At 35.2% G+C, this 15,985-nt stretch overlaps 1 protein-coding gene across 1 annotated transcript in view; it reads right to left on the reverse strand.

Moving 5' to 3' along the window:
* Positions 1–15,985, reverse strand: part of RYR2 (ryanodine receptor 2) — a 355,102-nt gene that overhangs the window by 129,322 nt on the left and 209,795 nt on the right. The window contains exons 27-33 of the mRNA XM_090135386.1: positions 13,909–14,056; positions 7,709–7,917; positions 5,071–5,245; positions 2,216–2,424; positions 1,023–1,375; positions 520–634; positions 52–212 (exon numbers count right to left, since the gene is read on the reverse strand). Coding sequence (XP_089991512.1) covers positions 52–212; positions 520–634; positions 1,023–1,375; positions 2,216–2,424; positions 5,071–5,245; positions 7,709–7,917; positions 13,909–14,056 — 1,370 coding nt within the window. The remainder of the gene's footprint in view (positions 1–51; positions 213–519; positions 635–1,022; positions 1,376–2,215; positions 2,425–5,070; positions 5,246–7,708; positions 7,918–13,908; positions 14,057–15,985) is intronic.

The following is a 15,985-nucleotide window of genomic DNA, read 5'->3' on the forward strand; positions in this document are numbered from 1 at the left end:
TACTTTTGAGAATGGTAAAATTGGTATGCTTTTAAGAATATTGTAACTAACCTCTCATGGACCTTTCCTTTTTCATCTCCTAGTGTTACTGTAACAGTACGCACTCTGTCCAAGTCAAAGCTTGTGTCATACTGATGAAAGTCAGATGTAATCCAGCCTACCCAAACATTAGCAGGTTCTTGACCAGGAAATATTCTCACTGAATAATAGTACTGTATATATAAAATAAAAAAAAAAAAAGAGTAAATATTACTCTTAATTCACAATTTCTTATTCTAAAATCCAAAAAGCAGTCATCTCTTTAAAAAAAAGAATAAACGTGCTCAAGTTAACTAAGATTCAACTTAATTTACGGTTTTCTCTATGGAAACTGGCTTGAATTGACAGTCATGTCAAACCAAACCAAACATAAAACACATGTTTAAATTTAATTTTTGGGCAAAAATTTTGTTTCTGAAACTTTTACAAGCAAGAACATGTTATACAAAGGGCTAAGACAGAAATCCTTTGTTACCATACCGTGGAAGTTTGCATCAAATAATCATAGTCATCCCTATCATCTGCTAGCACATCCTCAGTAAGCCTTGCAGAATGGCTTGTGCTATAATCTGGCTTTGTCCTCCTAAGCATAAATCTGTAATAAAATAAATAAAATCAAAATATATACAAGAAGTTCAACAGGTCATTATATATACACAATGTTTTTGTAATAATATTGTTTTGATAGTGCATTTCATGTAATGATTAAAAATCATTAACAATAAACTAAACAACTGGTTCCTAACAGCTGGGGAAAAAAAACCAACACAACAAACAAGCCAAAAAAGCACTAGTTTTTTGCTTCGTTTTAATCTATATCTTGCATATGAAGCAATATATGTATATGAAAGTTAGTTTTTCCTCTTACTGCTTTATATTCAAACATAAGATAGAATTAGGGAAAAAATCTCTGCAGATCCAACTGGCATTTTGTTCAGTCAAAAGCAAGAAAACAAAACAAAAAAATCTAATGCACTACAAACCTTTGTTTAAGACGTGAAGGCTTTTCTTGAACAAAATCTTTATGGTTATTCAACTCTGGTTTTGTGGCATCCTTCTCTCTCTCTGTCCGGTCAGCTGCTAGATGACCATGAGCAGTTTTCATTAGAACTTCAAAATCAGAGTCAGCATCGTAATCCTCCAAATCATTCTTTGGGCCAAAAAGACCAGTGCCTGGTAGCCCTCCTGCAGCTGTTCTGGAGAACACCTCAGCACATTCAATGGGCATACTTAATCGAAAAAACATGACGTCTGTTTTACTGTTTTGCGAACCAAAGGACTTCTGTGTAACCTTCAGGCAAGGACAAGTGTCTATGGTTCCATCAATTCTCATCACCTATCAAATGTAAAAATGTAGTAGTTTTGAAGCTGATGCGTTTCCCCTGGTTAAGTATTCAATTCATGTGTCTAGATTAAACACTTTTGACATGCAAAGTTTGCAACCATACACTGTTAACAGTAAAATGCATTGTATTTATGCACTCCCTTTTCAAGGGGAAAAAAATACTTTAAGGAGTTACTTCATTAAACACAAAACACTTCAGAGGGAATGTTCATTCTCATCACAGTTCTTTAAAATATAAGTCCAACATACCCAAGAATAACACACCATAACAAAGTATACATGCATGACAAAGAACACAGACTTCTTTAAAAAACAAAGAGTGATACTCATTGGCTGCCATTTCATCAATTTCAGAAGGATTTCATGATAGACTTAAAAGACAAATTCAATTTCATCAAGATGCACAACACTGGGATGTAAATGTTGACACAACTAGCTAAGAAATATTTATTAAAGTAAAACCCAATTAGTTATAGAAAATCACTTTATAAAGCATATACACCAGAACACGTGGTATTCATCAAGCAGAAACCCTTACTTTCTGGAACTATTTTACAAATATATTTCTTGCTCAAGGAGCTCATCTCACTGAGGACATCTAGATTTTGTCTCTAAGAATCTCATGTTTACACATATGACAGAATTTTTGGATGAAGAAATACTATCAATCAACTCCACTGAATGTAACAAATTTGAAAGAGGTGCAACATTTATACAGAATTGGGACAACATACAAAATTAGAAATTTTGTCTAGAAGTGCAAAAGTAGAAACGTAAGTAAAACAGACTCATAGAAGAAGTGTTTAGAAACATTTTATAAGGATCACAGACCTCAATATGTTCATGATTTTGTGGCACTGGAAGAAACTGAGGGAGCCTTTTACTCAGCCAAATGGTAATGTCTCTGTTTGTATTAACAGCAAAGGGTTCATACCCTTCCTGTAAGCCACAGATAGTGAAATATTTTAGAGTGCTGACATCTTTTCCAAAGTTCATTCTTCCCACTTGAGATGAACCCAGGCTGCACACAGGCAGAAATCCTGAAAATAAGAAAGGGTGAGTTGTATAAACAGATAATTCTTCACTCCCATAAAACAATTAAATGCAATTTTAAAAAGTCATAAATCCAAGCAATATAAAAGCAAGCAGTTACCTGTAGCATATCGCCTCCTATTTGTCACTAAGTAACATATCTCAAATATCATTTTGGAAATAAAGCTAATATCCATTAATCTCTTCATGCAACTGCCAATTCACCGCACAGCAATCTAAGAGTACTTCATTAAGCAGATTTTTCTGCTAAGATGATAGAGTATTGAAAATTTCACTCCCAAATCTAGATAGTTTTTTTTTTTTTATATTACTCATAAAATTCCAGTAGTTGTGGTTTATTTGGAAATTACTTCCAAAGCAATATTTCCTGTTCATACAGTTACATTAGTGGGGGGAAGGGGGGAAGAAATGCATCAGCAGCATGCTGTAGATTAAAAGAAAAAAAATATTAATTAATTTTAAAAATTCATACCACTCCATGATACTGGTTAGTTAGAACTAACAATATGATAATGTTACTTCAAAAAACTTAAATTAGCTTTTTTTTTTTTCAGTGGTGGCGTGTTTTGTATTCTGTCGCTTGTTTGTTATTACTTTTGAATCAACTTCTCGTTTGCCTGCATCTGCTTTCCTATTATTTCTCTAGCACAGGGAATTCACTTATGATTCCTTTTCAGTCTTTAAGTAACCTCCTTTACTCATTTTTTGCCCCGCTCAAGTTTCAAATGACTAAGAAAATCTGTTATTTCTTCTACCACTTTCAGTCCCACTAACAAAATGTAACAATAAAGCTTAAAAATAGTAAGTTAAACTCCAGCCTTTTCCTTTTTACAAACAAGAAATATCAAAATCTCTTAAGTTAGTTTCATTCATATTTTTATATACTTAGGTATTTATGTATTTTTCACTTATCTGTGTATATACAAGATGTTTTATGTTTCTGCACAGATCAAATATTTCATGTAAGGGAGCAACAATCTTTGATTCTCCCCATACAGTATAGAAAAGAAGCTGATTAGATTTTGTCTCTGAAAACCAGACAAAAGCCAAGCAGTTAAAATTCCACTAGAGAAATACCTAATTGATATAGTGTTTATCTTTCCCATGGGAATAGGGATCAATAACTCCAAAGCATCATAGGAGGCTTCAACTGTTCAAAATTTTTCTCAGACAGACATAACAGATGCATACAAATATGACAAAATATGTACGTTTATAAATTTATATCACATTGTAACTTGATCAAGTGCAGATGAAGTGTTAAAGCTCATGAATTCAAAGCTTTGTACACAACCCTGCACATCCCTTCTTTACAGAAAGGGCTATTAAGCACTGGAATAGGTACTGGAACAGGCTGCCCAGAGAGGTTGTGGATGCCTCATCCATGGAAATGTTCAAGGCCAGACTGGACGTGGCCCTGGGCAGCCTGGTCTAGCATTAAATGAGGAGGTTGTGGCCCTGCATGTGGCAGGGGGGTTGGAGATTCATGATCCTTGAGGTCCCTTCCAACCCTGGCCATTCTGTGATTCTGTGAATAGGCTCCCCAGGGAAGTGGTTGAGACACCATTCCTGAATGTGATTGAAGACCGCTTGGATGTAGTGCTCAGGGACATGATTTAATTGTTAGAGTTAGGGTTAGTATTGATAGGTCAGGCTTGGACTCAGTGATCTTTAAGGTCTTTTCCAACCTGAGTGAATCTATGATTCTATGAAATGGAGTCAAAGTCTGATCATAAAAGACAGCTGGAAAATTCACTGTAAATGCCTCTACTCATCCTCGTACCTAGTCTGACACCTTTCCAAATGATCAACACCAATCAAACAGTAAAACACAAAAGCTAGTCCAATAGGCCACATAGAAAAAGCCATGATAACAGTAAAATCTAACAGTGCTGTTTGCTTACTTAACATATGACCAAAATAACTGACAAGGAAGACATTACTTGTAAGGAATAGGTTAGTGTAATAACACACTGAGTAGCACAAATTATTTTCTTGATTTTTATCTTCAGCATCCTGGGAAAAACAATGAGTACTCAGATTACTAAAACGTACTGTCTCTCACTGCATCAACTTATTTATAGATTATGGAAATACACTGAATATGTCACAATAAATATATATATATATTTTAATAAAACAAGTTTACAAGATATTTGAAAAATGAGTGAAAAAATCCAAAATAATTTATTTTCAGAATCTTGTGACTTTGCTGACAATTTCACTAACACTGTCTCAAAGTGACTCAAAGAGTTGATCTGCATCCACAGTACACAGCATAAGAGAAATTCTGAACTGAAAAATACACATTAAAGATTTAAATCATTTAAAATACTATAACTAGGTTTTAAAGTAATTTTCTTCCACATAAGGGCAACTCATCGTAATTCTCAGAATACAGTAATAACACAAAGATATGAAATAGGGACTGTGTCTTCAGTTAATAAATGTCAATTTAACATAGCAATCCTAAAAAGTTATCATAATTAATGATGTAATATGCTGGCTGGATCTACTGAACTCATGTCTCTTGTCTATTATACCAGCACTGTTTTCCTTCTTTTGAAAATACACAGTTAAAAGGGAGTTGAAACAAAAATTACATTAATGGCACAAAGTATTACAGTACTTACCATCACCAACCTCAAAATCCTTAAATGCAAGTTCTGAACCTGAGTCATCAAGCAGGATTTCACCATTTAAGGTGAACATCATAGTGTGTTCATTCATGTCAACCATGCATCCAACAACATCTCCTGCCAACCAGGAGCGGCCAAAATGCTCATTACCTTGATGCCACCGCTGTGCCTGAAAGAAATTTGAAGACTTTAAAAAAAATAACAGTGACAATGTATGTGTTCTCCTACACAGTGGTACAACTAATAATTATCTGCCCTCAATAACGTGGCACTAAAATTAACACTTCCACAGCATATCATTCCCAAACAATGCCTGTGAATACTGCAAGTTAACTTTCTGTCATGGTTTTGTGATTTTTGGTTTTCAGTATTCCATATCATAACACCATGCGGGGCATTGGGAGTTTAACTGTTAATGCTCAAGTTCTGGGCACCTGCCCGGAGGAGAAGAACAACTAAATTCTCCAGGGGACTTTGCGGTCACAGAGAGGAGATATAACTACTGGCAAGGTCACCTGATGTGCTCTTCTTCGCCTGCTCTTCTTCATTGGCTCTCCTCCCATCTCCCTGCTGCTCAACTGGACTGTGCATCTCACCTCAGCATTGTGGTGAGGCCTATCCACCTTTCAAACATTTTCTTTCTCATTATATTTGATTTATTAACTTCAATTTTAATTATATTGTATTACAGTGTGTTATCTTGCATTCCAATAATATATTTAGTAGATTAGTTTGTTTCTCCTCAGATCGTTGCCACTGTTTTTAATTATTTTGGGGTCCCCTGTTCCCTTTTTCCTGGAGGCGCGGATTTTGCGAAACCCCTCCGCCCCGCTAGTCACGGAACTGGGCCGAACCAGCCCGTAAACTGTTGACACTTTCAGAATGGAAATCCAAAAAGTAACTTCCTGTAAAACACCTCTCATGTCAGTATTGCAAAATATTACTAAGGAAGCTGACAGGGCAAACTGTACTTCAGTGTTTTAGTAACAAGTAAGAACTTAGCTTATTTTTATGCAGAAGCTGCATTAAAGACTTATAATGAAAATAACATGCTATCAATTACAATACTACATAGCAGTTCCAAGAACTTATTAAAAAATATTGGTTTTATTTTATTTAGTTGTCTATAAATTCACTGCTTCCAAACAAATTTTATTTCCTTACGTGTAATTCTATAAATGATGTGTACAAAATAAATTAAACTTGCTGCCACACAAAATTTTGGAAGGAATGGAATTCTGTGGATGGGAAGAACTCTCCAAGCTTCTCATAAATACCACCATAGATTAGGGAATGATTAATGCACTGTGTGACTGACCAAGTCAAAGACTGCAGGGCTTTGGATTGGTAGCCTTAGCTGGGGTCTTGGATTGAAACTGAAATAAATGAACATCTAATAAGAACTGTTATAAATGTTCATACAACAAAGCTGCTAATAACAAACATCTTCCTGATTCATGTATTCCACCACTGCTAGATTTTTATATCTGTATCTTTCCTCAAAATCCTAATAAACCTGTGTATCCTGGAAAGGCAAAAGATGAAGCTTTTCTTCAACCAAGCAGAGAAAGCACCAAAATCAGAGACAACATAATAGCTTTGTGGACTGAGATCTAAAAGTCAAAAACCAAAATGCAGAAAGCAAACAACTACTCAACTACTTTAGTTAAGACACAGAAATTCAATAGCTAACTTAATCCAAATAGACATTTTATAAAACCAGTTTTTCAATTCTCCTTCTATAATACAAGACTAAGGGAAAAAAAAAATGATAATCCATATACATGAATAAAATACAGTTAGAGAGCTTGACCATGAACAGGCTGTTAATTTCTATCAAATACTGTAATGGTAATTAAAAAAAAAAAAAAATCAATTCCAACATCAGATAAAAGAAAAGTAAACATTTTCATTAAGACAGGTGTCTTCAGTAGTTTAGACACAGGTATGACCTGGTTTCATTATGAAATAAGAAGTTGCAATAAATCACTTAATTTATTCTGACAAAAATCAGTAACATATAAAATATTTTGATTCCTTATATCCTCTTAATATTGTATTTCATCCTGTCATCACTTCGTGAACAGTCGAATTTGAGCAAAAATTGCCAATTAGTTCATTCTAAATTGTAAGGATTTTCATGAAAAACTAGACATATTCCTTGTAACCTTCACATTCCTATAAAAAGACTTGCACCAAAAACTCAGACGCTTATTGTTAAGAATCTTAATCATTGTTATTCCCTAATAGGGATTTCTCACAGAGGAAAGAGTTGAGTTGAAATTTAAAGAAAGAATTCATAGCTAATTACAGCTCAGCCAGTATTTTGAATTTGATTAAGGCTGTTTCAGTGCTTTACATACATTTTACTAGTGAAATTCTTCTCACAAGTTGTGAAAAGAATTCTAGAAACGATAAATTCTGATAATTCCTTAGATGACATTAATTTATAGTTTAGGCATTTCTGTTTTTCTGCGTATTCAACTCAGACCTTCAAAGAGACAGATAAAAAATTCCATAGACCATAGATTAAAGAAAAGAAAGCAATTAAAATGAGGCTATTGCACATCGAATAAGATGTAAAATTGACTTTTGCAATTACTCATATTATTATAGATAAACATAAGCAAACCTTAAAGCCATCAAAAACAAAAGCTGCTTCATCTGAGCCAAGTTCCTGATCCGGCAGACAACCAGGCCTTGTCCAGCCAACTCTCATGTCTCCTGCTGTAACTGCCTCAAACTCGAAGTACCACTTTCCAGATTTCACTGCATATGTTTTCTCTGTGCGGAAGATCCGGAATTTTTCCATTATCCCATTGCTCACATCCAGTCTTGTTGCTGTGAGGTTTAAAAAAATAAAAAGTTAAAGGAAAAAAAAAAAGCAATAAAAGCAGAAATTACTGTATCCAACTACTGACAAAATGCAAGCAGTTAAAACAATACATAAATATACAGCTGTGACTTTAGAGCATGCTGAAAAATATTAAGTAGTAACAGAAGAAAATCCTGAGGAACAAATGACCTATTATCACATCAGCAAAGCAGTGAAACAGTAATCCAAATATCTCTCGGGCGAGAATGTAATACATATATTCATGAGGTTTAAAAGATTGCCTGCTCTTTTTCAAAATATAGTCTACAGATTTTCACATATTATTCCTGAGGCAAGTTAAGATAGGAGTTACAAAGACATTAACATTGTTTGGTCTTTGGTCCTTGCCAGGTGCTCACATTTGTATGTTATGGATATGTAGCCAATACTCATCTGACTTTCTAACTACTAATCTCTGTTGTTTTTCCATACAGAAAACAGTGATACTGCCAGGAATTATTTGGGATACATCAAGAATTTTCTCTGGAGGGAGTGGCAAAAGGCCCAGGTGATGTCCTCCTTGCAATGAGGAAGAAGGGCCTGAAGAAGACTCAACATATCCTGAGGGTCAACAACTCGTTGCTGTTGACAGCAGGTTTCAGTTTCTATGATCATGGGATCCTTTTTGAGGGATAAAATCTGATTAAAAGAGATAGGATCCATGTGACTAAATGTGGCAAAAATATCTTTGCCACAGAAGGCCAATCTGGCTGAAAAAGCTCTAGACTAGGAACAAGAGAGAATGTGATTCTTTAGAAAATAACTAAGTAGGGGTGGGGAGGTAGCTAAGGGCCCAGAGAGATTAGAATAGATGGGATGCAGCAATCAAGAAAAAGAGCTGAAGTGGAAACTCTTTGAGTATTAGCATGCAAAGAAGATAGTGCCTGCGGAACAGCCTTACAGGGCTCTTTTGACCCCTTCTGGAGAATCAGCACACTTGGATATCTCAAATAACTGTACTAATGCATGTAGCATGACAAATTAAAAAAGAGTGCAGTTACATGGTTATGATGCTCACTGGAATCAAAGAGATATGGAGGAAAACCTCACATGGCTGGGACAATGCAATGGACAGATACGTGTCTTTTAAGGAAGGGCAGGATGTACAGGCTGATGAAGAGGTAGCCTTTATATGGAGAATAGCATGGAGAGCTGCCTTGAGATGATTCAGGATCCAGTTCAGAGTTTATAGGTAAAGACAAATGGACAGACCAACATGGGTACTGTTGTCACAGTAGAAGCAGTAAATGAGGTTTTCTTCAAACTAGAAGATGCCATACATTCAGCAAGAAGGCAACAGGAGCCCTGCATGAATGAAGAGCTCCTAAACGAACTCAGACATGAAAAGGAAGTGAATAAGAGGTGGAAAGCAGGGCCAGGGAATCCAGAAAGATTACAGAGTATCTGTCTAGCCTTGCAGGTTAAGTTAGGAATGCCAATATTGACCTGGCATGGCACCTGGTAAGAAATTAAATTGTGCATAACCTATCTGAAAATCTTTTACATTGAGGTGACTACCTTGGTGGATAATGGCAGAGCAGTGGATGTTTTTGCATTGACTTCAGTAAGGCTTTAGGCACTGTTTGAAAAACTCATGAAGGATGGGTTAAATAAGCACATGATTAAGTAGATTTAAAGCCTTAGTGAAAACAGCCAGACCCAGACAATTGCAATCAGGAGCCCGAAAGTCTCCTCCAAGGGAAATCACTAGTAGAGTACCCCAATGCTACTGTAGCCTACAACAGTACTGGTGCCAAAGCTGTTTTGCATCTACATTAGTGACCTTAATGGAACAGAATGCATTCTCAGCAAGTTTCACAGAAAATAGAAAACTGGAAATAGCAGAATTTTTCCCTCAGTACTCTGCCTTCCCCTACTTTACATATTTTCTTTATGTAAAATCTTCTGCTAAAATAGCTAAAAATTAACACTTTGTAAAGTGAGTACACCCAAACCTCCCTTCCTATTCTTTACTAATTATGCAGTCCTATAGCCAGTTTCTGATCCTTCCTTCCAAGATTCCAAGACTCCACAAATAATTCAAGGCATAACGTAGCTTGGAATCACAAAAATTACATTTTAAAAAGATGAAAATTTTTTCAAAAAGTCAAAGAAATAATGTTTTATCTTTCTTCCCTAAGTCCTCTCAGCTACTCTATTCTCTGGTATTTTATAAAGTTTTCTTTCTTTTAGTCAAGTCACACAGCCCAGGAATATCTCTGATTTTCTCAGATTAGAAAAAAGAATGCCTAAGGCATTCTGGACCATCTCCCACAAAATTGCAAGGTTTCAAAGCCTGCTCAGCCTTTAAAAATTTATTATTCTAGTGTTTTTACTGTCATTCTTCCTTGTGTGGAGACTCTCATCCAACTTGTCTACACCTATCTGCCTGTTCATACAATCATAGAATGGCTTGTACTGGAAGGGAACGCAAGGATCATCAAGCTCCAACCTCCCTGCTACAGGCAGGGCCACCAACCTCCAGATCTGGTACAAGACCAGGTTGCCCAGGGCTCCATCCAGCCTGGCCCTGAACACCTCCAGGGACGGGGCATCCACAACCTCTCCAGGCAGCCTGTTCCTGCACCTCTCCACTCTCTCTCAGTGAAGAACTTCCTCCTGACATCCAATCTAAGCTTTTCCTCCTTGAGCTTAATACCATTACCCCATCTTATTACTGTCTACCCTTGTAAAAAGTTGATTCCTTTCCTGTTTATAATCTCCTTTAAATAATGGAAGGCCTCAATGAGGTCTCCTCATAGCGTTCTCTTCTCCAGGCTGAACAAGCCCAGCTCCCTAAGCCTGTCTTCATAGGGGAGGTGCTCCAGTTCTCTGATCATCTTTTTGGCCCTTCTCTGGACCCTCTCCAAAAACCCCACATTTTTTGCATATTGGGGCTCCAGACTTGGACACAGTACTCTAGATGGGGCCTCAGAAGGGCAAAGTAGAGAGAGACAATAAACTCTCTGCTCTTCTGAAGGAGCCTGGGATACTGCTGGCCATCCGAGCTGCAACAGCACACTGCTGGCTCATGTTCAATTTTTCATCAGCCAGGACCCCCAGATCCTTCTCCACAGGCCTACTCTCAAGGATTTCTCTCATTCTGTACATGTACCTAGGATTACTCTGACCCCAATGCAAAACCTTGCACTTTGCTATGTTGAACCTCATTATGTTCACATGGGCCCACCTTTCAAATCTGTCAGATCCCCCTGGATGACATCCAAAAAATGTTAAGAACCTCGCTCTTATTTTTTTTTCCAGCCACAACAAGGTCCAATCTTTTCTTCAATAACCTATAAAATCATATCTCCCAGATCTTACTCAAATTCTTGACCTCCATGGTCCCAGGCTCAGTGTACTTCCTATAAGCAACTCTGAACTCTCTGACACATTATCCCTTTACAGTAAAATTTTATCTTCAATGGTCTATGCAAACTGAAAGTTTTAAAACAATTTTGGAGACCCTCAGAATTTCCCCTATACAGATTAACCACCATAAAACATGGCAAGTGAAAATTCATTGTCTGTTCAGATTCTAAGTAACCTAAGGCTTGCTGTACTCTAAACAATCACTAACACACTGTTGCTGTGTGTAGCCAGTGAGTAATATTTACAATAAAGCATAAAAATTATGCCACTTAGCACTGTAAATCAATGCTAAAAATAAAATTCATTAATGGAGATACAGAACACCACTAGATGGCTCTACATATCATTTAATTACAGTATGGATTTTGGCTAACAAAAGGGGATTCTCTTGACATGATGTACTACAGATGCTCATAATCTGTAAAACATATAAACCTCCCAGATAAGAATAAAACCTATCACTGAATGCAATTCCAGACTTTGCTTGAGTACGCTGTTTTGTAGGTCCTTTCCTCCTGGAATATTGCTACAGGATTGATGACACCTTTCAGATGCAAGGACTGCAAATTTGTTCTTTTCATTCTATTAGTAACCGTATGTACTGAGGTAACTCAAGGATCCTCTTCATGGTTTCAAAAAAAATAAAAATAGAAAAGATTTTCTAGCCCAATCATTCCTGTGGAAAGACAGGAACATTTGGTTCACATAGCTGCAAATAAGTTAAGGAGATCGATATTTCTCAGTGGAATGTGGAGAAAACTGTGGGAAAAGCGTATGCTTTGTCACCCTCTATCAAGCTTTGTAAGAGTCAACCACCTCCTGCACCAGCCAGCTCACCTTCTCAGAGCAACGCAGAAGCTGCACTCTCCCTCCTGAAATATCTCCTTCTCTCAACAAAAGAGGAGTGGGAAAAATTAAGAATATGTTGCAACCTTAAACTCTCCAGACTAAACACAAGCAGATTTAATGGACCCAGCATTTTGTCACCAAGGCAATACACTCTGCAAGGCAACAGGTTATGTTCAGCAATCGCACCCTGTTACACATTCACAGTACTAGCAAAAGCTCGTACTTAAGAATGTAATTTAATAGCAGAGGATTAGATAATATATGCATTTTGGAAGGAAAAAAAAAGAAAATGGCAGGTTCCCAAAAAGCATTTTTGATGACTTAGACCTTCTGCAGAAAGTATTTACTGAAGATCTATGGTCCAAACAGGTCCAAATTTAACAGTGTTATTATAAAAAGCATGAAAAAAAAAGAATCATTGATTCAGCAACATATTGACCAGATAATGTTTTGACTATTTCTCAAATTTTCCACACTGCTGAGATTACAAAGACGTAAATTTCAGTTTTAATTTTATTAATCTGTACTTTCACATCTCCAAGGCAATTTTAGAATATAGTTTCTGAGGGATAATACCTAATATACAAATGCTACCATTTCCTTTCTGTGTGTATAGCATTCCAGAATGACTACAGAGTATCAAGAATATCCTTCTGACATAATCCTTCCTGTGACTCGATCTCAGCAAGATAGAAAAGTTTTTTAAAGGCAAAAACTGTAGATTGTCTGTCCTACTTGCACTTTATTGTTGAATTGTACAACTATTTTACGAAAGGTTTAATATTCTGCAGTAATGCAAGTGAATATTGTGCATTTGTTTCTTAAATTATTATTAAGTTTGCATTTATTTTTCTTACCAGGACATCTCTATCTCAGACTATATCTGCTGAAAATACTGACCTGGTTATCAATAGTATTTTTAAACTATCATTGGTGCAAATTCAAACAAAATATCAGTAAGTGATTTAAAGTTTATTTAGAGTCTATCCAATTTTGAAGACTTAAGAAAATCATGAGAGCTTACATGTTGTAGTAGACTGTCCAATTCTATAGACTTTCAGTTTGAAATAAAAATTTGGCTTATACAGATATCTTGGAAATTTTCATATTTTAGATTTAAGTGTTTATATAGAGGATTGTATGCTAACTGCAGAATTCTTTACTACTTGAACCGCAGAAACAAAAAATTAACATCCACTGACCTTATGTATGATCTTCTTATTCTGCCTTGAAAGAAAAAAGCTAGTACTAACAAAAAAGGTTTTCGTTAAAAACCTGATTTTGGACTGGACACTTCAAGTATTTATGCACATATTTAAGACATTGTTTTCCTGGCATAAGATCATATATTGAGATGGCATACATGCTTCCTTGATTTTCAGTATTCTATGGCATCCAGAATTCTAATTTTATTTACTTAAGCTTTTAATTGATTCCTCTTAGAAGTCAAAAACACAAAAAAACACCGATGAATAAAAGTGTATGAATTACAAAGAAATCGTACCACAGGCACCAAATATTTTCAAATTTTAAAACTGCATCTGATGCTACAGAAAAGGAAACAAAGAATGTAAATCCAAAGGGTAATATAGACAACATAAGACAGAGAAAAGGGTTTATAAGCTTTGGAGGCACTGAAAATGTTTAGATTGTTCCACTGGACCAAGAAATCAAGTAGCAAAGTAGAATATTCGCTGTTTTTGAAAGAGAACGAGCAGAACAACAAAATTACTCACCATGATCTTGATCAGGAGCTTCCAGGTTGTATCCATAGCCTAGAAGGGTGCGGACTGCTTCCCGAAGACTGTCTTTGTTTGACTTCTTTGTTCGATCATCCAAAAGGGCATAAGGTACAAGGCGAGGATTTCGTCGATTTTTCACATCCTGCACAAGTATGAAAAATCAATTCAATTCCAGCAACTGTACCTTCTCATATGAACAAAATTGTGCTACAGCAGTAGTATGAAAATCACTATTTATACCAACTGAAATAATTGTATATACAGTAAGAACATTAAGAAATTGCAATGGCCTAGAAACTAGTAACAACTGTGAATTTACTCAAAAGCCAAATAATACAGATATGAAGGAAATGGCTTATGCTGCTTTTCCATCAAAGAAATTGCTTAGAGGGAAACAAACGAAAACAAGAATATGGAAAAATGCAAAGAGTGCAGTGAGTGAAAAACTGAACAGATTATCTTTTATTCACTATTTAAGAAGCAGCTACCACAAGAAGCCAGTACCTAATTAAAGCTCAGAGAGAAAATATTAGCAAAAATAAATAGGGTTTGGTTTTGATTATAGAACAAAACAAGATAAAACAAAAAAGATAAACAAAAAATATATCAAAAAATAAATCAAAAAAGATAAACAAGATATAAACAAAATAAAATCTAAACTTTTAAAATATAAACATACACAATACTATTTCATAAACAATAAAACAAAAAAACCCACTCATGCCTTCGTATGTTAAATATTTACTTTTCCAAAATAAAGGTTCTTGTAAGGATATGATTAATATTTTTATGTTCTGCAGAACTTTTATAATAGGTAATTAACAAACTCACCTCCAACTGAAATTACAATACTAGTAAAATTTAAAATTTGCATTTTAGATTTATAAACTAACAGGGATTAGGCTTTCCTCCGTTCGAAATTATTCTATTTGAAAACATTGTTCTACTGGATTACATGCATGACTTACAAAAATTTTTAGTGACTAATACAATTGTTCACTTGTCTATAATTTATTCTCATGTCCTGACAGAAACCATACAAATAGCTAAGTTATTCATAATGTCTTTTTTTTTTTTTTTTTAATTTAAGATATATCAAAAATAATTGTTTACTTGGATACAAAGACCAAAGATATATGGAGAAATCTACACTTGGTTGGACTTATTGAGAACTGTAAAAATATTGTCTATTTCTTTCAGGAAACAGTGCTTGTAATACCTTCCATCTTTTATATCATTACAGTTCTTATTGTTAAGAATGTGGTCTTCATTCCACATGTATTTGTAGGCAGATAATGATTTATCCATTTTGAAAAATACTTTCAGACATCTTCTGTTGTCTTTTTATGCTTATGTAATGCTTTAATACTTTATGTAATGCTTAGATACAAGGCTATCTGCGTTTGGGTTCATTATGGTGAGTAAATACTGAAGTTATCATAGAATGCTTGATGTAATCTTCTAACAGTGAATTTCATTCTTGGTAAAGAAACATCACAGGATAGACACTACTTGTGTGCTGAAAACCAACCAGAAGATTGTGTCTTTAGCAATGTGTTATTTCTAAGCACTATACCATACCAGCTCTAGTTATATTTAATAGGATCAAAAACGTCAGGGTGAACAGATAAATAATTTGAGGGGACTTCTTCCCATGCTTATTCAAAACGGTTTTAAGTTGACATTCCCCTTTTTCCAATATTTCATTTGGTAGATCTGGAAAATGGATGCTTCCAAATCAGAAAGGACCAAAAAGCATTTAGGTAAATGTTATAAGCAATTATTACTTCCCTGATAAAACAATATTCACATGAACATTGGAGGTGAAGCGCCGTGGTTTTAATTATTGGTCTCAGAAAGGTCATAAAAGAAAAAATAAGTTTCCTCTGAAGCACTCTGCTCAAAAAGGCATTATGAAATACTTTCTTTAAAAATATGAACGAGAAATAACTAGAAAAACATTTATAACACTTCTTATCTATGATATAGAGTGCAATTAGAATAATGACCTGGTAATTACCATAACCATCATTAATTCACATTAACATATGGGCAATCAGCAGATAACAAT

The sequence above is a fragment of the Phasianus colchicus genome, chromosome 2, assembly GCF_987193195.1.
Source record: "Phasianus colchicus chromosome 2, bPhaCol1.hap1.1, whole genome shotgun sequence".
NCBI lineage: Eukaryota > Metazoa > Chordata > Aves > Galliformes > Phasianidae > Phasianus > Phasianus colchicus.